Source organism: Apium graveolens, chromosome 7, assembly GCF_009905375.1.
Source record: "Apium graveolens cultivar Ventura chromosome 7, ASM990537v1, whole genome shotgun sequence".
Classification (NCBI taxonomy): domain Eukaryota; kingdom Viridiplantae; phylum Streptophyta; class Magnoliopsida; order Apiales; family Apiaceae; genus Apium; species Apium graveolens.
In genome coordinates this window covers 267,456,071-267,483,613 of record NC_133653.1, presented here as the reverse complement: position 1 = coordinate 267,483,613, position 27,543 = coordinate 267,456,071, and the positions used below count along the sequence as shown (strand labels likewise).

The following is a 27,543-nucleotide window of genomic DNA, read 5'->3' as shown; positions in this document are numbered from 1 at the left end:
GTAGTAAAGATTTAATGGGTATATCTTCTTTAAACCCTTAGGAGATAACACTCCTCTTGTGGAGATCATCTACGAGTTTAACGGGTTGGTAAACCTCAAAGTACACGTGATTCCTACGATAGTGAGTTAGGTTTTTCTTTAATCTTGAGGACGAGCTTGGTTTTGATATGGGGGAATTTGATAACATATATTTATTGTATAATATTAGTGTAATATGTTAATTAGTTAGTACATTATTTTCCCTTTTTAAGCTTGGTTTTGCGATGTTTTTGATCGTGTAGGTTATTAATAAGATTTTTCGGGATTTGCCGTTAAATGTTTCTGATTGTCAAATCTAGAAATATCTTGTGCGGGAAATATTTTTGCCAAGTCCAAAATTGGGGATGGTACGTTCTGCTCCCCACTAGGGGTGGCTAGTGAGGAGTGGCAATTTCGGGTTTCAGGTCGTGCTTGTATTTGTAAACGAGCCAATTTCGGGTGAGTTACAATTACCTAAAATTAGATGGAAACAAATAATTAAATGGAGAGAAATGAAATTCAAAATAACGGGTCATTTCGAGTCACTTTCGGGCTGTGCAGATCGTGTTCGGTTTACTTTTGAGTTTTCTCTCAGTAAATCTGGTTACGAATCGAGTCGGTTTTGGGTCGGGTTTCATGTCCTATCCGAGATTGTGACCCCTACTCCCCAAGAGCAATAGCAGCCCAACTATTCATGAAGTGTGCGAATGACATCAGCAAGCTTGTGGAAGATCCTAGCACCAATAGCAATTCCTCCAAATTTGAAGAATTTCACTTGAACTGCAAAGTTGAGGTCCACAGTAGCATTATCCAGTTCAAGTGGAAGCAACTTGGTGAGTTCATTAGGTGTCGGATCACGAATAATATCTTTCAAGTCGCGGTTCACTTGGGCTTCGACATATTGTGCACCTTAGTCATTGCAGTCAACATAACCATTTTCAACAAATCGCCTAGCTAATAAACAAAATTTTGTCAATGCCTACAAAAGAGATTTTTTTGAGATGGTCAGATTTGAGGTCATGTTTGGCTTGATCACCTGCATTGTGCTAGAAGATAAGTGGTACAAAAACTTTAGGTGAGACTTGATCAAGAACCAAAATGGTGTATTTTTTGAGGTGTTCGGGTGTTGGAACAGATGGGTTTATGTTCTGTCTAGAGAGAACTTCAATACAATTTCAAGAGCTATTTTGCTGCTGTTGTTGTTACTGTTGCTGTTGTTTGTACTTTGTAGATATGAAATGAGTTTATGTCTCTAACCCTGTACAACCAAAACTTATATAAATTTTTTTTCCCAAAAGTCACATTTACTTCAGCTTCCAAAAAATCACATCTAAATACGATAAACAATCTGCAAAAATTCACATCTAATTACGATAAACAATCTGCCAGACTAATCTTTAACTCAATTTATATGGTAATTTCAGAATGCTGGATGAGAAGAATTATTGATAAAAAAAATCTGGGATTGTTTTGCATTGACACCAGGCGACGATTGACATGAAAATCTCCCAACAACTAAGAACATATTTGTCAATTTACTACGAGCAAAGAATTGTACAAAGGCGCAGTTCATTACTTGCGATCCTTTAGGCACGGAGGGGAGGGAAGGGGAGGAATTTTTATAGAGGGGAGGGGAAGGGAGGGGAGGGGAAGGATATAATATTAATTCTATTTGGTTGAAGGAAGGGAGGAGAGGGGAATTAACTCATTTTTATGTTTGGTACACGAGGGGAAGGGAGGGGTTTATAATTAAAATTACATATAAGCCCTTTAGAATATATGTAAGTGTTAAGAAGGTGTAAGGTCATTTTTGTCAATAAAATTTCTCCCCTCCAAAAAAACCCAAATTGGGAGGAAACAAAATAAGAACCATAAGGGATTTTGGGCCCCTTCATTTCCCTCCCCTCCCTTCTAAAAATATGAACCAAACACATTTTTTATTGTAAGAACCCTCCCCTCCCTCTATTTTCTTCCAACCATACAAGGGCTTAGTAAAATTTTCTTGAGAGACCCTCAAGGTATGTTCGGAAATTTGTTAGTTTTGATTATGAAATATATAGATTAGCATTTCAGAATTTTCATAGCTTTTAATAAGTTTTCATGTTGTATCAATTTTGTATACAAAGTTATCAAATTTACTTGAAAGTCGCTCAAATACCTCGTGATTACATCATCCATTCCTAAAAACGATAAATTACCGAGGCAGGGACATTTTCATATGCAATAATCTATCGATAACATATTTTTATTGTATAATATTAATGTAATATATTAATTAGTTAGTACGTTATTTTTCCTTTTTACGTTTGATTTTGTGATATTTCTAATTGTGCAGGTTATTAAGAAGATTTTTCGGTATTTGCCGTTAAATGGAATGAATTAGGTCATAAGACAACATATTGCGATATGTCATCAGGAATCAAAAAGATCATGGTGAATCGATATCATAATATATGCGCTTTAGGGTGTGTTTGGTATTGCTGTTGCAGACAGGAACAGCAGCTTTTCACTGAAAAGCAGTTAAAAAACTGTTTGGTAAAATTTAAAAGCTGCTTTTCGGAAAAATGTTTTTGGCCTAAAAGCTGCTGTTAGAGAAAGTAAGTCCCCCATGCTTTTAGAAAAAGCTGCTTTTCAATTATTGTGGGAAGCATATGTTGATTTCATCATCAAATCTTATCAAAGGCATCATTATTTTTAATTTTTTGCATCAACACATATACGTATCAAAAAAATTACCAAACAGTCATCTGATTTTTACAACATCACTTTTTTTCAGCAGCACTTTTTCTAATCGCACAACAATTTTTAAAAGCAATCATAAACAGAGCCTTAATTGCTATATGTTTGTTTATTGATTATAGGGTATCGTACATTACACACAAGTAAAGTTGGGGTTCGTATAGTTAGGATTCTTATGATTTAGAGTTGATTTAGTTGGTAAAATGAATGCGAAATATTTTTATGGTTTTGAATGAAATTTGATTTGGAGTCATTGTATATCTTGACTCTAAATACTTCTAAATACTTGTGAGCTTATTTGCTATTAAAAATACATATTAAAAATACATGTTTATGTTATGATATTCGTGTTTAGCCGATGAAATCCGTTCCTTAGATCTATTAAAAGTTATATTTTTAAGTGTTGGTTAATTGTTCTTCTTAGTTTTGTAAATTAAAAACTTGATTTCCGTTGTCTATGATTCGACCCGTACTTGCTCATGTACATCTGTGCATTTGTGGTTTTTATTATTTTCGGATTTTTTCAGAACACTATCTCAAATACTCAACTGTGATTCTTTAGGCTTCTGGTACAATGTTGTTACATTGCCATCGAGTGTACCAGTCTCCCAAATTCAATACCAAATGGTTTCTTCTCCAACTGACAGTTCTCCCAAATTCAATACCAAATGGTTTCTTCTCCAACTGACAGTTGATAACCTAATATAGCTACAAAGGCTTTTGGTTCAAATTCCACAAATGAAGGTTACCCTTTCAATATCAGGGAACTAGCTCAAATCAATGGTCATTTTCTCTAATTTATTTCACTAATCTAGATCACAGTTGCAGAACTCGATGTCATGCTAATCTATGTAAAGTTGTCGTTTCAATAGCATATTTTTCCTGAAAATGGTAGATTATATTGAAGTTGATTAATGAGAATATATCTTAACATTGAATAAATCCAACTACCTTTTTAGTAAAGGTAGTTGGATGATTGTCTTTCATCTCTGGTTCGATAATATGCTTGAGAAAAGTTCTGAGTCGAGTATCATAAGAAATTAAATAGCCACTAGAAAACTGATTAAGCAACAGCCACATATCGTAACTGTAATATCCCGTAATTTTTAGAATAAGAATAATAATTGAATAATAGAATAAAAAGGATTAAAATTGTATAAGGATTAGGATTTAGAATTGAGTTAGACTAATGAGCCTAAAATTTGGATCAGATTCTAATATAGATAACTTGTAGGTTAAGATATAGGGTTTTGTAGCATTATAAATACATCATATTCGCCTTTCTCGTTTTTATTATAAAAATTCGTAGGGCTCTTCTCAGCAAAAAATCAGCAGTCTTGTAAAATTTGTAGAAAATTCATCATAAGTCAGAATTCAGTGATCCTAGACTTTTCGGAAAAGTCTTTTCGTTCTCTACAACTTTCGTGTTTCGTGTTTTTCAAGATAACGTCGTTTAGAGGGTCAAAATCGAGTAATTTTAGATCTGGTCATTTTTTGAGGTAAGTTTTCGATCGATCTTACTAGTGTTTTCAAAATTGTTTATTATGCGTGTATATTTGATTATCAAAATATGGGCTAAGTGATGATATATTTGAAAGTGTTATGTGTTATAGTATACGTATTGTTGTATATATGTTGTGTCGAGACGATAATTTTGGATCTCTGATTTGTGCCATGGTTTGTGAAAATATCGAATAAGAACTTAGGACCGCAGTCACCGGATTGTAGTGACAGTTTTGTGAAAATTTAGGACCGTTATCACCGGGTTATAGTGGTTGTAGCATAAATTATGGGTTTTGAATTATTGTTGTTTATGTGCTATGTGTATCGTATGTATCGAAAAAGAATAAGAATATGTATCGAAAGTGTGTGTTTCGTATATCGTATCGTATAGATTATCGGTGTATTTTGTTATATGTGTGTGTGTTACTTGGCCTACTAGTTGGATCGATTGGTCTCTTGCTGGGCTGTATAGCTCATTCTTACAATTTCAGGTTTCGCCTAAGAGTTCGAGTTGGATAGCATTGGAGTTCGAGGATCTTAGTATTGGAGTAGATTGACTTTTGGACTTCCGTTAGCTGCGCCTTTGTAATTGTCACCTTTGTAATAGAGATTTTGGATTGATAAATTGTATTTTGTTTTAGTTTTGATTTAGATTTAATGGTCCGGAAGTGCGGGCTGTCACAGTTGGTATCAGAGCCAGGTTGTCTTTCGGAGTGTATTAGTTATGAGACTAGTACATTCCCTAGGATGTGTTCCTGAGGACCATAGTTTAAGTTTGACCTGTAGGAGATTAGTAACACTAGACGTATAGAATTTTTGTGAATTTAGGGACCAAATTCTTTTTAAGGAGGGTAGTATGTAATATCCCGTAATTTTTAGAATAAGAATAATAATTGAATAATAGAATAAAAAGTATTAAAATTGGATAAGGATTAGGATTTAGAATTGAGTTAGACTAATGGGCCTAAAATTTGGATCACATTCTAATACAGATAACTTGTAGGTTAAGATATAGGGTTTTGTAGCATTATAAATACATCATATTCGTCTTTCTCGTTTTTATTATAAAAATTCGTAGGGCTCTTCTCAGCAAAAAATCAGCAGTCTTGTAAAATTCGTAGAAAATTCATCATAAGTCAGAATTAAGTGATCCTAGACTTTTCGGAAAGGTCTTTTCGTTCTCTACAACTTTCGTGTTTCGTGTTTTTCAAGATAACATCGTTTAGAGGGTCAAAATCGAGTAATTTTAGATCTGGTCATTTTTTGAGGTAAGTTTTCGATCGATCTTACTAGTGTTTTCAAAATTATTTATTATGCGTGTATATTTGATTATCAAAATATGGGCTAAGTGATGATATATTTGAAAGTGTTATGTGTTATAGTATACGTATTGTTGTATATATGTTGTGTCGAGACGATAATTTTGGATCTCTGATTTGTGCCATGGTTTGTGAAAATATCGAATAAGAACTTAGGACCGCAGTCACCGGATTGTAGTGACAGTTTTGTGAAAATTTAGGACCGTTATCACCGGGTTGTAGTGGTTGTGGCATAAATTATGGGTTTTGAATTATTGTTGTTTATGTGCTATGTGTATCGTATGTATCGAAAAAGAATAAGAATATGTATCGAAAGTGTGTGTTTCGTATATCGTATCGTATAGATTATCGGTGTATTTTGTTATATGTGTGTGTGTTACTTGGCCTACTAGTTGGATCGATTGGTCTCTTGCTGGGCTGTATAGCTCATTCTTACAATTTCAGGTTTCGCCTAAGAGTTCGAGTTGGATAGCATTGGAGTTCGAGGATCTTAGTATTGGAGTAGATTGACTTTTGGACTTCCGTTAGCTGCGCCTTTGTAATTGTCACCTTTGTAATAGAGATTTTGGATTGATAAATTGTATTTTGTTTTAGTTTTGATTTAGATTTAATGGTCCGGAAGTGCGGGCTGTCACAGTTGGTATCAGAGCCAGGTTGTCTTTCGGAGTGTATTAGTTATGAGACTAGTACATTCCCTAGGATGTGTTCCTGGGGACCATAGTTTAAGTTTGACCTGTAGGAGATTAGTAACACTAGACGTATAGAATTTTTGTGAATTTAGGGACCAAATTCTTTTTAAGGAGGGTAGTATGTAATATCCCGTAATTTTTAGAATAAGAATAATAATTGAATAATAGAATAAAAAGTATTAAAATTGGATAAGGATTAGGATTTAGAATTGAGTTAGACTAATGGGCCTAAAATTTGGATCACATTCTAATACAGATAACTTGTAGGTTAAGATATAGGGTTTTGTAGCATTATAAATACATCATATTCGTCTTTCTCGTTTTTATTATAAAAATTCGTAGGGCTCTTCTCAGCAAAAAATCAGCAGTCTTGTAAAATTCGTAGAAAATTCATCATAAGTCAGAATTAAGTGATCCTAGACTTTTCGGAAAGGTCTTTTCGTTCTCTACAACTTTCGTGTTTCGTGTTTTTCAAGATAACATCGTTTAGAGGGTCAAAATCGAGTAATTTTAGATCTGGTCATTTTTTGAGGTAAGTTTTCGATCGATCTTACTAGTGTTTTCAAAATTATTTATTATGCGTGTATATTTGATTATCAAAATATGGGCTAAGTGATGATATATTTGAAAGTGTTATGTGTTATAGTATACGTATTGTTGTATATATGTTGTGTCGAGACGATAATTTTGGATCTCTGATTTGTGCCATGGTTTGTGAAAATATCGAATAAGAACTTAGGACCGCAGTCACCGGATTGTAGTGACAGTTTTGTGAAAATTTAGGACCGTTATCACCGGGTTGTAGTGGTTGTGGCATAAATTATGGGTTTTGAATTATTGTTGTTTATGTGCTATGTGTATCGTATGTATCGAAAAAGAATAAGAATATGTATCGAAAGTGTGTGTTTCGTATATCGTATCGTATAGATTATCGGTGTATTTTGTTATATGTGTGTGTGTTACTTGGCCTACTAGTTGGATCGATTGGTCTCTTGCTGGGCTGTATAGCTCATTCTTACAATTTCAGGTTTCGCCTAAGAGTTCGAGTTGGATAGCATTGGAGTTCGAGGATCTTAGTATTGGAGTAGATTGACTTTTGGACTTCCGTTAGCTGCGCCTTTGTAATTGTCACCTTTGTAATAGAGATTTTGGATTGATAAATTGTATTTTGTTTTAGTTTTGATTTAGATTTAATGGTCCGGAAGTGCGGGCTGTCACAGTTGGTATCAGAGCCAGGTTGTCTTTCGGAGTGTATTAGTTATGAGACTAGTACATTCCCTAGGATGTGTTCCTGGGGACCATAGTTTAAGTTTGACCTGTAGGAGATTAGTAACACTAGACGTATAGAATTTTTGTGAATATAGGGACCAAATTCTTTTTAAGGAGGGTAGTATGTAATATCCCGTAATTTTTAGAATAAGAATAATAATTGAATAATAGAATAAAAAGTATTAAAATTGGATAAGGATTAGGATTTAGAATTGAGTTAGACTAATGGGCCTAAAATTTGGATCACATTCTAATACAGATAACTTGTAGGTTAAGATATAGGGTTTTGTAGCATTATAAATACATCATATTCGTCTTTCTCGTTTTTATTATAAAAATTCGTAGGGCTCTTCTCAGCAAAAAATCAGCAGTCTTGTAAAATTCGTAGAAAATTCATCATAAGTCAGAATTAAGTGATCCTAGACTTTTCGGAAAGGTCTTTTCGTTCTCTACAACTTTCGTGTTTCGTGTTTTTCAAGATAACATCGTTTAGAGGGTCAAAATCGAGTAATTTTAGATCTGGTCATTTTTTGAGGTAAGTTTTCGATCGATCTTACTAGTGTTTTCAAAATTATTTATTATGCGTGTATATTTGATTATCAAAATATGGGCTAAGTGATGATATATTTGAAAGTGTTATGTGTTATAGTATACGTATTGTTGTATATATGTTGTGTCGAGACGATAATTTTGGATCTCTGATTTGTGCCATGGTTTGTGAAAATATCGAATAAGAACTTAGGACCGCAGTCACCGGATTGTAGTGACAGTTTTGTGAAAATTTAGGACCGTTATCACCGGGTTGTAGTGGTTGTGGCATAAATTATGGGTTTTGAATTATTGTTGTTTATGTGCTATGTGTATCGTATGTATCGAAAAAGAATAAGAATATGTATCGAAAGTGTGTGTTTCGTATATCGTATCGTATAGATTATCGGTGTATTTTGTTATATGTGTGTGTGTTACTTGGCCTACTAGTTGGATCGATTGGTCTCTTGCTGGGCTGTATAGCTCATTCTTACAATTTCAGGTTTCGCCTAAGAGTTCGAGTTGGATAGCATTGGAGTTCGAGGATCTTAGTATTGGAGTAGATTGACTTTTGGACTTCCGTTAGCTGCGCCTTTGTAATTGTCACCTTTGTAATAGAGATTTTGGATTGATAAATTGTATTTTGTTTTAGTTTTGATTTAGATTTAATGGTCCGGAAGTGCGGGCTGTCACAGTTGGTATCAGAGCCAGGTTGTCTTTCGGAGTGTATTAGTTATGAGACTAGTACATTCCCTAGGATGTGTTCCTGGGGACCATAGTTTAAGTTTGACCTGTAGGAGATTAGTAACACTAGACGTATAGAATTTTTGTGAATATAGGGACCAAATTCTTTTTAAGGAGGGTAGTATGTAATATCCCGTAATTTTTAGAATAAGAATAATAATTGAATAATAGAATAAAAAGTATTAAAATTGGATAAGGATTAGGATTTAGAATTGAGTTAGACTAATGGGCCTAAAATTTGGATCACATTCTAATACAGATAACTTGTAGGTTAAGATATAGGGTTTTGTAGCATTATAAATACATCATATTCGTCTTTCTCGTTTTTATTATAAAAATTCGTAGGGCTCTTCTCAGCAAAAAATCAGCAGTCTTGTAAAATTCGTAGAAAATTCATCATAAGTCAGAATTAATTGATCCTAGACTTTTCGGAAAGGTCTTTTCGTTCTCTACAACTTTCGTGTTTCGTGTTTTTCAAGATAACATCGTTTAGAGGGTCAAAATCGAGTAATTTTAGATCTGGTCATTTTTTGAGGTAAGTTTTCGATCGATCTTACTAGTGTTTTCAAAATTATTTATTATGCGTGTATATTTGATTATCAAAATATGGGCTAAGTGATGATATATTTGAAAGTGTTATGTGTTATAGTATACGTATTGTTGTATATATGTTGTGTCGAGACGATAATTTTGGATCTCTGATTTGTGCCATGGTTTGTGAAAATATCGAATAAGAACTTAGGACCGCAGTCACCGGATTGTAGTGACAGTTTTGTGAAAATTTAGGACCGTTATCACCGGGTTGTAGTGGTTGTGGCATAAATTATGGGTTTTGAATTATTGTTGTTTATGTGCTATGTGTATCGTATGTATCGAAAAAGAATAAGAATATGTATCGAAAGTGTGTGTTTCGTATATCGTATCGTATAGATTATCGGTGTATTTTGTTATATGTGTGTGTGTTACTTGGCCTACTAGTTGGATCGATTGGTCTCTTGCTGGGCTGTATAGCTCATTCTTACAATTTCAGGTTTCGCCTAAGAGTTCGAGTTGGATAGCATTGGAGTTCGAGGATCTTAGTATTGGAGTAGATTGACTTTTGGACTTCCGTTAGCTGTGCCTTTGTAATTGTCACCTTTGTAATAGAGATTTTGGATTGATAAATTGTATTTTGTTTTAGTTTTGATTTAGATTTAATGGTCCGGAAGTGCGGGCTGTCACAGTTGGTATCAGAGCCAGGTTGTCTTTCGGAGTGTATTAGTTATGAGACTAGTACATTCCCTAGGATGTGTTTCTGGGGACCATAGTTTAAGTTTGACCTGTAGGAGATTAGTAACACTAGACGTATAGAATTTTTGTGAATTTAGGGACCAAATTCTTTTTAAGGAGGGTAGTATGTAATATCCCGTAATTTTTAGAATAAGAATAATAATTGAATAATAGAATAAAAAGTATTAAAATTGGATAAGGATTAGGATTTAGAATTGAGTTAGACTAATGGGCCTAAAATTTGGATCACATTCTAATACAGATAACTTGTAGGTTAAGATATAGGGTTTTGTAGCATTATAAATACATCATATTCGTCTTTCTCGTTTTTATTATAAAAATTCGTAGGGCTCTTCTCAGCAAAAAATCAGCAGTCTTGTAAAATTCGTAGAAAATTCATCATAAGTCAGAATTAAGTGATCCTAGACTTTTCGGAAAGGTCTTTTCGTTCTCTACAACTTTTGTGTTTCGTGTTTTTCAAGATAACATCGTTTAGAGGGTCAAAATCGAGTAATTTTAGATCTGGTCATTTTTTGAGGTAAGTTTTCGATCGATCTTACTAGTGTTTTCAAAATTATTTATTATGCGTGTATATTTGATTATCAAAATATGGGCTAAGTGATGATATATTTGAAAGTGTTATGTGTTATAGTATACGTATTGTTGTATATATGTTGTGTCGAGACGATAATTTTGGATCTCTGATTTGTGCCATGGTTTGTGAAAATATCGAATAAGAACTTAGGACCGCAGTCACCGGATTGTAGTGACAGTTTTGTGAAAATTTAGGACCGTTATCACCGGGTTGTAGTGGTTGTGGTATAAATTATGGGTTTTGAATTATTGTTGTTTATGTGCTATGTGTATCGTATGTATCGAAAAAGAATAAGAATATGTATCGAAAGTGTGTGTTTCGTATATCGTATCGTATAGATTATCGGTGTATTTTGTTATATGTGTGTGTGTTACTTGGCCTAATAGTTGGATCGATTGGTCTCTTGCTGGGCTGTATAGCTCATTCTTACAATTTCAGGTTTCGCCTAAGAGTTCGAGTTGGATAGCATTGGAGTTCGAGGATCTTAGTATTGGAGTAGATTGACTTTTGGACTTCCGTTAGCTGCGCCTTTGTAATTGTCACCTTTGTAATAGAGATTTTGGATTGATAAATTGTATTTTGTTTTAGTTTTGATTTAGATTTAATGGTCCGGAAGTGCGGGCTGTCACAGTTGGTATCAGAGCCAGGTTGTCTTTCGGAGTGTATTAGTTATGAGACTAGTACATTCCCTAGGATGTGTTCCTGGGGACCATAGTTTAAGTTTGACCTGTAGGAGATTAGTAACACTAGACGTATAGAATTTTTGTGAATTTAGGGACCAAATTCTTTTTAAGGAGGGTAGTATGTAATATCCCGTAATTTTTAGAATAAGAATAATAATTGAATAATAGAATAAAAAGTATTAAAATTGGATAAGGATTAGGATTTAGAATTGAGTTAGACTAATGGGCCTAAAATTTGGATCACATTCTAATACAGATAACTTGTAGGTTAAGATATAGGGTTTTGTAGCATTATAAATACATCATATTCGTCTTTCTCGTTTTTATTATAAAAATTCGTAGGGCTCTTCTCAGCAAAAAATCAGCAGTCTTGTAAAATTCGTAGAAAATTCATCATAAGTCAGAATTAAGTGATCCTAGACTTTTCGGAAAGGTCTTTTCGTTCTCTACAACTTTTGTGTTTCGTGTTTTTCAAGATAACATCGTTTAGAGGGTCAAAATCGAGTAATTTTAGATCTGGTCATTTTTTGAGGTAAGTTTTCGATCGATCTTACTAGTGTTTTCAAAATTATTTATTATGCGTGTATATTTGATTATCAAAATATGGGCTAAGTGATGATATATTTGAAAGTGTTATGTGTTATAGTATACGTATTGTTGTATATATGTTGTGTCGAGACGATAATTTTGGATCTCTGATTTGTGCCATGGTTTGTGAAAATATCGAATAAGAACTTAGGACCGCAGTCACCGGATTGTAGTGACAGTTTTGTGAAAATTTAGGACCGTTATCACCGGGTTATAGTGGTTGTAGCATAAATTATGGGTTTTGAATTATTGTTGTTTATGTGCTATGTGTATCGTATGTATCGAAAAAGAATAAGAATATGTATCGAAAGTGTGTGTTTCGTATATCGTATCGTATAGATTATCGGTGTATTTTGTTATATGTGTGTGTGTTACTTGGCCTACTAGTTGGATCGATTGGTCTCTTGCTGGGCTGTATAGCTCATTCTTACAATTTCAGGTTTCGCCTAAGAGTTCGAGTTGGATAGCATTGGAGTTCGAGGATCTTAGTATTGGAGTAGATTGACTTTTGGACTTCCGTTAGCTGCGCCTTTGTAATTGTCACCTTTGTAATAGAGATTTTGGATTGATAAATTGTATTTTGTTTTAGTTTTGATTTAGATTTAATGGTCCGGAAGTGCGGGCTGTCACAGTTGGTATCAGAGCCAGGTTGTCTTTCGGAGTGTATTAGTTATGAGACTAGTACATTTCCTAGGATGTGTTCCTGGGGACCATAGTTTAAGTTTGACCTGTAGGAGATTAGTAACACTAGACGTATAGAATTTTTGTGAATTTAGGGACCAAATTCTTTTTAAGGAGGGTAGTATGTAATATCCCGTAATTTTTAGAATAAGAATAATAATTGAATAATAGAATAAAAAGTATTAAAATTGGATAAGGATTAGGATTTAGAATTGAGTTAGACTAATGGGCCTAAAATTTGGATCACATTCTAATACAGATAACTTGTAGGTTAAGATATAGGGTTTTGTAGCATTATAAATACATCATATTCGTCTTTCTCGTTTTTATTATAAAAATTCGTAGGGCTCTTCTCAGGAAAAAATCAGCAGTCTTGTAAAATTCGTAGAAAATTCATCATAAGTCAGAATTAAGTGATCCTAGACTTTTCGGAAAGGTCTTTTCGTTCTCTACAACTTTCGTGTTTCGTGTTTTTCAAGATAACATCGTTTAGAGGGTCAAAATCGAGTAATTTTAGATCTGGTCATTTTTTGAGGTAAGTTTTCGATCGATCTTACTAGTGTTTTCAAAATTATTTATTATGCGTGTATATTTGATTATCAAAATATGGGCTAAGTGATGATATATTTGAAAGTGTTATGTGTTATAGTATACGTATTGTTGTATATATGTTGTGTCGAGACGATAATTTTGGATCTCTGATTTGTGCCATGGTTTGTGAAAATATCGAATAAGAACTTAGGACCGCAGTCACCGGATTGTAGTGACAGTTTTGTGAAAATTTAGGACCGTTATCACCGGGTTGTAGTGGTTGTGGCATAAATTATGGGTTTTGAATTATTGTTGTTTATGTGCTATGTGTATCGTATGTATCGAAAAAGAATAAGAATATGTATCGAAAGTGTGTGTTTCGTATATCGTATCGTATAGATTATCGGTGTATTTTGTTATATGTGTGTGTGTTACTTGGCCTACTAGTTGGATCGATTGGTCTCTTGCTGGGCTGTATAGCTCATTCTTACAATTTCAGGTTTCGCCTAAGAGTTCGAGTTGGATAGCATTGGAGTTCGAGGATCTTAGTATTGGAGTAGATTGACTTTTGGACTTCCGTTAGCTGCGCATTTGTAATTGTCACCTTTGTAATAGAGATTTTGGATTGATAAATTGTATTTTGTTTTAGTTTTGATTTAGATTTAATGGTCCGGAAGTGCGGGCTGTCACAGTAACATGATTCGCCTGTTCCCTACTTGTAGAACGGTGATGAGCCGTATCTCTTCAATTGTCTCTCTACAAATTTCTAAATGCCTACTCAATCCTGTGGAAACCTCCAAAAACAAAAACTCTAGCTGGCAACTGCAAGAACACGCTGTCATAATGTCATAGCCATTTAGTATTTATGCACCTGATGAATTCTATCCTAGATCCTGTCCTCAAGTCTTCAGCATCACGCTATATATCCTTGTCATAATCATTTTATCCATTATCATCTGAACCTCTTGCCTCACTCACATCACTGCAGATGATTTCTATCCACTCTTCTGTCCCCAGTGCTATCGGATACTTGCCAGAGTCTTTTCCCTTTCAACATCTGTTGATGGTATAAATCCTGAGAGAAGATATTTGAGACCAAGTACTGGGGACGAAACTTGATGAAAACTAAATGAGTGACTGTATTTTCATAACAGTTATTTCTCAACTTCATTCAGCCAAATTTCTTTAGTCACTAAGGCTCGGTTTGGGAGTGCTGTTGAAAACTGCTGTACTGTGAGAAAAGTGCTGGTGGTTAGATGACTGTTTGGTAATTATTTTTAATTTATACATATTATGAGATATAATATATAAAAACAATATTTTTGAGAAGGTTTGATGGTAAAACTGATAGCTACTTCCTGCAAAAGGTGAAAACAGCATTTTCCAAAAGCACGGGGGACATGCTTTTGCTAACAACAGCTTTTAGACCAAAAGCGCTGCAGCTTTTAGAATTTACCAAACACCTTTCTGACAGTTTTTTGCTAAAAAACTGCTGGCCTGTTTGCAACAGCAATACCAAATAGAGCCTAAACCAATAATTTTTCTTGATTCTTACCAAAAAGTCCAGCACAGCAAATCTGAGGCCAGAGTATTGTCGACAGAACTTGACAAAAGCTAAACGAGTGACTGCGTTCTGATGATTAAATTTGCTCTTATATCTAGCATAAAAAATGATGCTCTTTATATTATAATTTTGATTGGAGTAATATGGAGATTTCAAGTTCAGTTACTCTGATACCTTTAATTCCAGTCTTTTAAGTTTAGACAAATCGTCAGTATCCTGATTATTGAGTTGTGTTAAGCTGGAAACAACAATATGGGTATATATATCCCACAATTCAGTTGCGTTAAGCTGAAGTGCAATTGAGATTTCAAAGAAAAATTAGCGGTAAGGATGGATGGGAGAGAAGAACATGAGAATGGAAAAGATGGTTAAGTTTAAGAAGAAGAGACTGAAACCTGTGCAGGATTCCTTTATTTAGAACAAAGGAATATAAAGCTTGGGATGAGCAAATTTATTTGAGAAGTTTAAACAAAGGAAGGTACCACTTAATACTTCACTCTTTACATTTATCGTATTAATTATCCAAAAAACATCAAAATTCAAATCAATGTACTTATATATAGAGATTATGCTATCAAAATGCAGATTCCAGTGGATATTAGTTAGTCTGCAAAATGTTATAGTGTTTATATCATACAGCCACAAATGGTTAAATACCATTAAGTGGATCAGTCGGATGGTAGCATATAAAAGCTCAACTCTTACCTACCAAGGCACGCAAACTCCCGTCTTATTCGAACTCTATATATATTGTCATCATACATTGCCATATTATATTTCATATGTCATTCCAACTCGCAAAAGCCTTGTCTGAGGAATTTGCATTGTCTTTTCCCCTTGCCTGAAATTTTTTCTGAGGAAGCTGTATGCATAATTGACAATAATTTTTTTGAAGAAAGAGGAATCTTGTTTGGCTATCACCTCTGCTTCTCCGAGAAGATAAACTACGCCTTTCTCCTTCGTGTGCTGTATAAACTGCATCTCTTCTTCAACTCCTAGAATAGGTTGTGTAATAATTTCACTTGAAGTATTGTGTGACAGTACTGCTCGGAATGATTTGATGGACCTTGAAAAAGAAATACGTGGCGAGTCATTCAGTTGTGGCAATGACTCCTCGCTCTGAATTGTAGGTGAGCTAGTTCTTTCTTCTACCTTCTCAATTTTGTCCGTTAATTCATGTATCACATTTGTGTCATGCAGGGGTTCAGGTGCCATGAGTTCATCCTTAGGTATCCCGTTACCGGCTTCAACAATGCATTTTTCATGTCTAATGAACTCCTTTAAGTTTTCCACAAGCTGATTTTCAAACTCCTTAGACTCTTCTATCTTATCTTTGTATCCATATCTTACCACACAACGGAAAATCATGTACTCTCTTGGTTCAACCTGTCTGAACAAAAATCGCTCCTCAAGCATTACAGTACTGATCGGAATGAATTTCAAGGATACAAAAACCAGAACCGAGTGAATAGATGGTACATTTTCAATAAAATGAGGAAATATTGGTGGAACTCCCTGCACAAGCTCAGAGTATAATAGTCCAATTCCGGGGATTCTGTTTACGTTTGGATTTGTTGCCAAGTCTTGTATGTAATTATCAGAAACCTTGTTATCGAGCTCGAACTTGTACCTTTGAACGTACACATAGTGCCATATTCCCATTATTGTCATCAAGACAAGTGAAAATGCAATAGGAAGATACCCCCCTTGTATGAATTTAGACAGGACAGCAGATAGGTATACACCCTCCATAGTAATAAACACTGTAAAGAATAGCAGCATCCACCATAATTTCACCTTCCATATGATAAGCATAATCAGACTGACCAGAGACGTGGAGATTAACATGTCACCTACCACAGCGATCCCTGCATGAATGTAAATTTCATATATCAATTCCAGTTTAATATTTGTAATCGAATTACCAAAACAGGAAGTGGCGGTGCCAGAATTTCAACTACTCACCATAGGCATTACCAATCTTTTCAGTGGTCTTGAAAGTTAAAGTCACAAAAATGGAGCAAATCATAATCATGTAGTTGAGCTCTGGGATATAAACCTGACCTTCGTACTTCACAGAGGTATGAACTACTTTCACCCTAGGAAAACAACCTAGACTTAAAGCCTGTGAAATAATTGCAAATGCTCCTGATATCATAGCTTGGCTAGCTATAATTGCAGCAGCAACCGCAACCACAAACATTGGCCAGTAAATCGTTTCTGCATTAATCAATCAATTTTCATGTCATAATTAGTACAAGAAAAAGGCATTTTTATGTTTACACTATATGTTTCAGTTAAAGTACTAGCCTGGAACAGAGGCATAGAAACTATCAGCCACTTCACCGGGATTTTTTGAGAGATATGCAGCTTGACCAATATAAGTAGCTAGTAATGCAGGTAGTACAACCGAAGTAAAGCTAAGCTGTTATAGTATAATGGCCACGGGTCAGGATGAGAAGAGGAGAAGATTAGACAGCATAGGTAATTTTCTTTATTTATTTCTTAGTCTATTTTACTTAAATTATTTTCATCTCATATTTGTAGTCATTAAGATCTTCACAATTTATTACGCATCTTTGCAAATGTTTGATCTGGTCTTCTCTATTCTTTTCTCTTTTTGGAAAAAACCTAGGATTCTGACATTTTTTAATTTATACAGCTTAACTGTGTAGGTTCGACTTCGCGCGAAACTGATATGCATAAGAGACGGGTTTTACATATAGCGCATAAATTAACTTTGATTACCTGGACAGCTAATACGCTGAAATGGCCAATGTCAGCAAACATGGCTTCAGTGCCTGCAATTCCATATGTGAAAAGTTTAACCTAGGACAATTAGCTAGCTAGCTAAAGTAACGAGCAAACTACTAAAATATCTATACTAATGTGTCACCTGTGATGCACAAAACAACTCCACCAAGTGACTTCCATCCTTTCGAACCATTTCTTTTGAAGTAATCAATGATGTATTTTGGATTGAATGCACGCAAAATAGTTACATCATGTTTGAATAAGTTGTAAAAGCCAATGCCACCAATGAATGTAAACCAGACGACAATGATAGGAGCGAATGTGTATCCCACCCTATCACTCCCGAATTGTTGAGCCGAGAACAGAATCACCAATATTGCTATTGAAATCCCCACAACAGCATCTTTGCGCAATTTCCAATATTAGAATTTTAGATAAACAGTTGTATGTTTTAAAAGTAGGATCAAATTTAGTAAATATGTGGATGAGTTGAGTAAGTACTTTGGCCAAGGGAATCCACCTTGTTCTTGATTCCACCCACTGCTGATAAGACTACAGAGGATAGAGATTAAAACATGATTCCAAATTACTAAAACTTCATATTTTAATCGGGGTGTATTCGATACTATGAATTATTTTTAGGATCAACAGATTTTGCTCCAAATATCTGTATGGTAGTTAATTTACACTGAACCGGACCGGAGGTACATCGTACACGTACCTGAAATACTAGGTGTTAATATACCATCACCAATGACCATGGAACATCCGAGGATGGTGATCAACACAAGCGTGATTTTAGCTGGCATACTCTTCGAAAGCTTGCTTTTAAGCTTCTCAGCCCGTCGAAACTGGCTCGTAGGGTTGGGAAGTCCGAAGTTGGACAACTCCTTATCCTCCGGTTCGTTATTAGGAATTAACCTCATATTAGCATGCCTGGAGATCAAAGAATATAGTGCAAATGTCCCCCCTGCATCATTTGTGTATAGGTTTTAAGTCTACATTCATGCATGTGTGAATAGAACTCTTGTGCTCCATCATGAATAGCTTAATCAAAAAGTTTAGCTTATGTAATTTTGGCCATGTTTAGAATCCAGTTGAGTTACATAACAAGAAAAAAAAACTCAGGGAGATTGGGGATTTGTACAAAATTCAGCAACTAATATTAGTAGTAGGTTTCTGCAAAAACTAGAAGAATTACCATTGCCATTGTCGTTGGCTCGGAGAACAATGAAGGCGTACTTGATGAGAGGCGATAGGAGTAAAGTATAGATAATTAAAGAGAGCACACCAAGTATATCCTCCTTATCTTTAATACCATCCGTAAAAGTACTGGAATATACGTAGAGTGGAGATGTCCCTACGTCTCCGTATATTACTCCCAAGCACTGAAATGCCAAGCTCAGTGTCCTTCCCCAACTTGCCTGCACATAAATGTATAAACATGTATGATGCACACCATGTCGATTAGCTTTAATCTAAGCAAGACATGTATTTTTCTAGTTTCATCTTAAATATGCAGTTTCAGAGCCAACTCTTGCAGAAAAGATCTCAGTTCGGGTGCTACTGTGATTACAATATTTATTGTCTAAGATACCAGAATTTGAACAGCTAGTCCTTGTCCTACATGAAATCCAAAAAAAACTCTAAATGAATATTATTTGAGCATATCTTGGGCAAATTTCACGGATATTATGGAGATGTTTGTTTGTTTTCAGAGATTCGCAGCCAGCTCTCCGGTATTTTGCTTCATTTTTTAGGTCTTTCTGCCAAATTATGGTATTTTGCTTCATTTTTTAGGTATCAGTACATCGAATTCTATCAATTATTTTATTCTTTTTGAGAATAAGCACACTCGCACACATCTCTTGAAAAGATTTGAACCCTCAACATCCGGTAAGAACATGGTAAGAACATTATATGGAAATAAACATGATTAAACAAAGAAACTATTGTTAAGCGTGATTAACCTGAGAGTGATCAGTATGGGTGGAAGTAAATGAAACTCTCCCGGCTTCGATGTCGAGTGAATCAACTCGCCTTAGCTTAGGTCCTTCCATCGTTTCATTGTTATTAGTTGCCGTTGCAGAAGCATTCGGGGGAGCCACTTTTTCCAACGATTGATGCGCCATTTTTTGCCCTAAACCCAGAGATAGAATAACCCTGATAGAATATGAATAATATACGTAATAGTAGGTTTCGTTGTTTATATTGGCCCTTATTGGGCCGGATTAGATAGTTCATAGGGGAATTGATCAAGTTAGCCTTAACAAAAATAAAACTACAAAGGATAACAGCATCTACAATGGTGTTTTATAATTGGTTGGCTAAACCGGACCCGTAAAATAATAAATAAAATTTGTTGAATTTGTAAGACATTGTACTTCGATGTATTGGCTATATTGGTTAATTATATTTTAAAAATAGTATGTTATTAAAATTTTATTTTGTTATAAATAATATATATATCTTCAATATAATAATAAATAATTAATTTTTTTTTTTACAGATTTCTTACAGGTTTGCAGTAGTGGGTTCCACGTGATGGAGATGTTTTAAAGTATGTAATAACCAGTACCGTGCAATTTATTACCAATTACTGGATTATTTAAAAGCATATCTACCTAACATCTTCCAAAAAAAATTTAATATTTTCTAGAAAAAAATTGGTTTATTAATTAACACCTTCCAAAAAAAACTTAATACTTTCCAGAAAAATATCAATTAAAGCACATATAAATCAATTAAACAGTTATTAATACCTTACATACGTATTTTACGGAAACACAACTCCTTTGATAGAATTTCACCTGCATACAAGTTCTATAACCGACTCATCTCAAGAAAGTGTGAAGTTTCTCTCTAACGTCCAATCTAATAAAAATCATGTAAATCCACAAAACTATCAAAACACAAACTAGCAAGTAACTAGCATAATAACCCGTGCCGTCTCGCACGGGTCATTTTCTAGATTTTTTTATACGTCATGCAATTATAATATTTTTAGTTGTTTTCTTATTTATAAATATTGTACAATGTCTAACGTATATTAAATAAAAATTGATTCTTTATCAACATGTATTATTTTCATACAATACATTACCAAATTACACAATGTTCCTAATATAGCTCATTAAGCAATATATATATATATTATTGTTTGTGTTGTATAATTTGTATGTAATGAATGAATATAAACGGATAGTCGATGTACGTTTAAAATAAACGATTTAACTTACTCTGTAGAATGTCGTCCCTATGTTTACAAAAAAAACTAAAAATTAACATATATGTTGAATATAAAGTTGACCAAAAATTTTGAATTTTATTTAAATAAACTATATGTACTGCTAAATTCACGACTAACTTGCAATTAATTTACGTAATTTAAAAAGATAAAAAATGCATAACTGAAGTCAGAATGACTTGCAATCATAATATACAATAATGTAAAATTTACAATATCGCCAATATAAAAGTTGATGTTAATGAAAAGTGTTACTTTTTGAAATTCAACGTATGTATGTATGAAAAAATGTTATTTTTTTATTTACATTACTGTTAAAAAGGTAAGATTAAGTTATATATGTATGTGTCAGCATGTAAATTATCATATGTTGCATTTCTTGGTAAATTCTGATGGTTTCAATTATTTATATGCTACATATATGATTTATGTACATTTATATTCATTATTAACATTTACTGAGATAATTGATTACTTAAATAACATGCATTTATAATTATTCAAAAATTAAAATTATGTAATAAATAAATTACAATAACTTATATATGGTATTCACATTATCACCGACAAACAATCCATAACTATTTTTTACGCAATCGAGTACCAATCATGGTTGAAACATAAAATTAAATTATAAATCGTAAAGATTTATTATTGATATTCATTATTTTTTTCAAGAACTCGAAGGAAAAAATGTAATTATATCATTATTTAAACTGTTTTTAAGTTTCTTTAATTACGACTCTACCATTTCTACATATAATAATTTGAAAATATTGTATACTATTCTCCCAAAATTAAATATTTTTCATTTCGATAAAGGTTTATAAGTATCAGTTGAACTGATTAATTCCTTCAAATTATTGAACAATATATATATATATATATATTTCCCTTTAAATAGTATAAAATGCATTGAATCAAGGAATTTTTGCATAAATACCCAAGTTGCAGAAAATATTTGTAAAATACGGATCAACCTCATATGCAACTGTTCAACCTCATATGCAACCACATATGCAACATTTGTCCGTATTTTTACAAATATTTTCATAAAAAATAGTATTTTGGTAAATTCCCTTGAATCAAATGCTACAATATAGTAAAGATATAACTTTTATTTGTATAATTTAAAATATCAAAATAATTTAAAATATTTGTACAATATTTTCTTGATCAATTAATATTGCTTATCTAAAAGAATTCATTTTAAAAGGCTAGTTTTTTCAAGTGAAAAATGAAAAATAAATATATTTAATATACCATCGTAGTTTTAACAAATCTCGTGAGATCTAATATCAAATTTCGATATTTTTAAAACGGGGACAACTCCCAAAAATAATTACGATACCGGTGAATTTAGTAATTTTAATACAAATAATTAATTGACTTGATCCTATCAAAACCTCAAATACATTAATTTATATTAAGATAAGCTATTAAAATATTTCACATTATTGATAAGATATTCTCTGCGAGCTTGTAATTTAAATTTACTAAACTTAGAATGTGACGATGTTTTTCGGCCGGGTCATGTAGTCAAATTTTGAGTATTTTTTTAACAATAAGCCAAGTTTTTATTTCAAATTCGAAATAAACTAAAATGCATTGACTCATTATAATTCAAACTTATCTAAATATGTAATAATAATATAGATTATTTACATATAAGTGATTCTATTTTCAATATTTTTAAAAAAAAATTATATATGTGCATTTTAATTATTTTTTATAATAAAAAATATGTTAAAAATATATAAGATATATTTTCAAATAAAAAAAATGATTAATAACTAAGATAATAATGTATTTATGTACTATGCCTAACTTTATATCTGGAATTAAGTTCTTTAAAATTAACTGTTCAAATATTCAATTAACGATCCATTTTTTTGGAATTCAAGTAACTACCTTTAAAGTTAAATAAAATATTCATTTAGCACACTTACATATTATGTGTATGATAAAAAATACATGTGACAATATGGTGTAATGGTATGAGGTTGTATATGTGAATAAAATAACTTGGGTTCGATTCCCACAAACCACATCTTATATAGAAGAGATGTTAAACCAAGGAATCTTAATTTTTAAAATGAAAACACTAAAAGTTTTGATTGGTTCCTCGACCAGGTAAAATGTTCATTTACTTTAGAACTATTTAAATGATCTAATTTTTTAAAAATATTATTTTATTTAAAATACATCTAACTATTTTAAACAAATTCTAATTAAAGCACATATGTAATATATATTTACATGAGACTTATTTACTTGGGACGATATACGGGTTTATTCTACATACCTATTTATCTGTATTCAATTTAAATAGCTCTAACTATTTTTAATAATTATTTATCTTTTTTTAACATGTATACTCTATATCTTATAATTATAAGTTAAACATGATTTTGTTTGCTTAGTCGATTAAATCCTTCACAAAGTTATTATCACTCTCCAAAAAATGCAATTAATCTAAATGCGATTACATTATTAAAAAACTAAGACGTCGCATATCATATTCTTTTAATTACAATAGAGAAATTCAAAAAACCAAAGTCTAAAATTTGATATGCTCCGGAAAAGTTCGAAAAGTTTCGGTCAAAAAAAGTCTGATCCGCTGGCCTTATACATGCCTCTTTTGTTTTTAGAAATCTGGCCGACCCAAAGCCCGAAAGGTATGAATTTAAAAAAGTTTAGATAAAAGTCTGATTCAGCCGATATCAAAGTCCGGTCTTTTCAAAAAGTCTGGATATAATTCCCAATTTTATATATATTTTTTTAAAATGTACAATATTTTTATAAAAGATTTAAAAATTATATTATACTATAACCGAACCTTGATGAATTAATAATCAATAAAATAATAATCTTGTTAATTATATTTTTTCTGGTCCCAACATGGTGGACACACTATATTTTTATTCTCGGTAAAATCATAAACTCGATAAAGTAACAATTTTTTAGATATCAACCCTAATACTTACTTTAAAAAGGTTTTTTAATAAAGTAATAAACTCGTTAAAGTAACAATTTTTTAAGTATCAACCCTATTACTTACTTTAAAGAGGTTTAACTGTATTAGAAATGAAATATAGATATATTAAGTTATTTATCTGTTTAGTCGACTAATAACAATCATAATAGAATCATGTTATTCTTTTTTTGTTAAGCAGGGTAATGTTATTCTAATCTATGCAATTCACGGTCTCTCCTCATTTATCCTTTTGTGTATCATTCTAATGTTGCATCATCAGTGATTTTACAGGGACTTAAATTTGGATTTAGGGAATGTATTACAGAATATTTATTAGGAAATATTTACTGAATTTTATTTTTTCAATTTCAAAATATAAACTGAAATTACAACTGAATCAAGGTTTTTGAAATTGAAGATTCAGTTGCGATTTTTGATTTTTAAAACAAAGACACGTGATATAAACAAGCATTAGTATATTAGAAAATAGCATAATTAGATTTTGTAACTTATTAGTACTTACTTTTTTACTATTTTAAATAAAAATTAAAGATGAAGTATAATAAGTTTCATGTACATATAAACTAAATTTTATAAAAAATTAATATATTTTGACAACAAAGTAGATTGTACATAAATTATATTTATGAACATAATATTTGATAATAAAAAAATTATAGAACAATGAATTGACTGCCTAGCCCGTGCATGACACGGGTTATAGGCTATTATATATATAATACAACAACAGGGGGTTTGATAAGAAATTTAATTCATATGATGATAATATCCCTATTTAATATTTATATAATATTTATTTTATATTTATTCTTAAACTTAATACTTGTTAGTTGACTATTAATATCTATATAATACTAATTGCTCATAATTAATATATATAAATTGACGCATCATTAATATCTATATAATATTTATTTCGCATCATCATTCAATTATCAAAAATTATTATTATTGTATAATTAATATGTGCGTACATTAATACATTCGTACATGCATACATACATATAATAAATATATACATATACATACATACATACATACATACATAAATACATAAATCATAAATGCATGCATGCATGCATACACATACACGCACACACACATACACACATACATGCATAGATACATACTCATATATTCTTATATGTCATCAATTTAACATCATCCTAATATATACATACACATATATACACACATATATACACATACATACACACATGTACATACATAGATACATACTCATATATTCTTATTTTTCATCGATTTAACATCGTCCTCCAACACAGTGAAATGACCAAATATTATATTAAATTATATGAAATAAAAATTTAAATAAACTATTAATACACATATGTACGATTTATTCTTCACTATTAAAAATTATGTGATATATATCAAATTATGTGACATATATCATATACTTCCACCGTCCCCTAGGTTGTTAACATTGTTAGGGGGGTTTGTTTAGCGAATTAATTCATATGACAATTATACTCCTACATTAATATATATAATATTTAATTTACCTCGTCATTCATTTATTAAAAATTATCAATTGTTGTATAATTAATATGTGCATACATACATACATAAATATAATAAATGTATACATATATATTATATTAAAATGGCGAAATATTATATTAAATTCAATAAAATTAAAATAGAAGAAACTATTTATACATATATGTGCGATTTATAGTTCACTATTAATCATTCTATGACATTATACTCTCACCTTCTCATAGGTTGTTAGCATCGTTGTTAGACACGAAGATTAAAAAAATAAATTATGTTGAAGAAAAATTAAAAAAGCGAGGTAAATTTGGAATGTTAACAATCTGTTGGAACTGAAGGGTTTCATGCACATAAACGCAACGAAAAAGTAAATTTAAATCTTAAACATCGAAACCCTCCGCCTGATCCATGCGAAAAACAATATTTAATTCGTAGTTCAGTATGTTTACCTTAAGAAGCTTTACGTTAATGGAAAGATGGAGGTATTGAATGATCACCACGTAGCCCGTCGCTGGAACGATCTACGCCTTGAAGGTATCCACACAAATGATCGCCCGGAGGATGGGTGTGTACTAACACGTTCTTGAGGCCGCCTTCTTACTCTCTCTATCTCTCTTCAAGCTGCTAGAGTTTATGTTTTATCAAATAAAACGTGTAACCCTAATTCTATTAGAAAAAGATATTATAAAGGCAAGAGCTAATAGACCTCCAACCCTAAACTTAATTTTAGAGTTATTATTATTATTAAATTCAAAATTCTAATTATTGTATTATTAAGTCTCACTTAATCATCCAATAACTTAATTTCGGATTTAATATTAAATTCGAATTTCCTATTTATTTAATTAATTAAGTCACGCTTAATTAATAACAAATAATTCGAATTACTTACATTTAATTTAAATCCGAATTTAAATTAAATAATCCTCCAATCATTTTTTGTGCGACCCTTTAGGTTATTATTACGTTGGCAACAATTTTAAATCTAATTTAAAATCATAAACAATGAGCGGCATCTAGTAATACATCATTGTTACCCAAGTAATAATAATTAAATCGGTGATCGATTAAACCTTTTGTGTATAATGTACAATGTACTATAATCCCTTTAGCCTTATATTATAGATCAAACTCGAGGCATGCATTGTGTCATCCTTTGTTAACGTTCAATCCTTCTTTCCTTGATCAATGAGTAAACTATTAAACAAATCAGTATTTGAGCACGGCCATGCATTTTATAGTCTTACTCAATCAAGAGGCCAATAATATCACTCCTTTAATAAAGGAAGGCTAAATCACATCTAGATCATTCATATTTCTCATACGATTCATAATGTACCCAATGTCTACTTTTATTATTACCCGGTCAAGGATAACTTTCAAGAGTATCATGTTAGGGGGAACACACACAAGTATAGAACCAAACAAATAATGCAAAACACACACTCAATATATGACGCGGAAAAACCCACGTCCCAACTTGTATTATTAATCAAAACAATTATCAATAATATAATCAATATCACCAAACGGTATTCACTCAAGCGATACTTAAGTCAAACAATACTCAAGCATACATCAAAACAATAACATGACTATGTATATATAGCCATCACAAACTTAGCCAACAAGACATACCTAATCTGATTACAATAATAATTGTCTACCCATACAATTATTACCCATTCCCATTATAATAATAATTGTCAACACATATAATTATTACCCAACTCAATTATGATAATAATTGTCTACCCATACAATTATTACCCAATTTAATTATGTTTTCTATCACCAAGACCATACTACCTATTGGGTTTAACCCCAACAATCCTCCCCTTCAACCCAATATGATTTCATGCACAACCGAATTAACGGTCACCATCAAGCCATCGACGTCAATCGCCCAATACCTCCCCTCGAACAATAACCCCTCCTTCTAGTACAAAAAGATTTCTCTTATCTTTTCGACCTTTGAGTATCTCTAAATCTCCTTTAGTGACTTTCAACATACTGTTCTTCATCATAACAGTATATCCCAAATCAACTAATTTACCCAACGAAATCAAATTTCGATTTAACGCCGGTATGTATCTTACTTGAGTTAACTTCTGAACACGACCGTTGTGACGTTTCATTGTTACTTCACCAATGCCAGCAACCTTTACCGTTTTACCATTTGGTAAAGTTACAATCTTTCCCTCACACTTTTTATACGACGAGAACCACTCCCTCCTACCATATATGTGATGAGAACATCCCGAGTCAAGCACCCATTCTTCTTTTGATCCCTTCTCTTCTTGAAC

General features: G+C 32.3%; 1 protein-coding gene across 1 annotated transcript; it reads right to left on the bottom strand.

Annotated features, from left to right (window-relative positions):
• Nucleotides 1–15,179: 15,179 nt before the first annotated feature.
• Nucleotides 15,180–19,606, bottom strand: LOC141672844 (potassium transporter 5-like). Its single transcript, XM_074479526.1, has 9 exons — nucleotides 19,445–19,606; nucleotides 18,676–18,898; nucleotides 18,196–18,444; nucleotides 17,976–18,026; nucleotides 17,617–17,877; nucleotides 17,469–17,521; nucleotides 17,031–17,145; nucleotides 16,686–16,940; nucleotides 15,180–16,588 (listed from the first exon to the last, which is right to left on the bottom strand). Exons 1-9 carry the CDS (start codon nucleotides 19,604–19,606, stop codon nucleotides 15,492–15,494), a joined length of 2,466 nt encoding a protein of 821 aa, XP_074335627.1. The 3' UTR covers nucleotides 15,180–15,491.
• Between the last annotated feature and the right edge of the window lie 7,937 nt (nucleotides 19,607–27,543).

Excerpts from the sequence above, each read along its gene's own strand:
- LOC141672844 (XM_074479526.1), bottom strand. The coding sequence starts at position 19,606 with ATGGCGCATCAATCGTTGGAAAAAGTGGCTCCCCCGAATGCTTCTGCA. Across the intron at positions 18,899-19,444 it reads CCCATACTGATCACTCTCAG|GCAAGTTGGGGAAGGACACT; the intron begins GTTAATCACGCT and ends ATTTATGTGCAG. Across the intron at positions 17,522-17,616 it reads AGTTGTTTTGTGCATCACAG|GCACTGAAGCCATGTTTGCT; the intron begins GTGACACATTAG and ends ATGGAATTGCAG.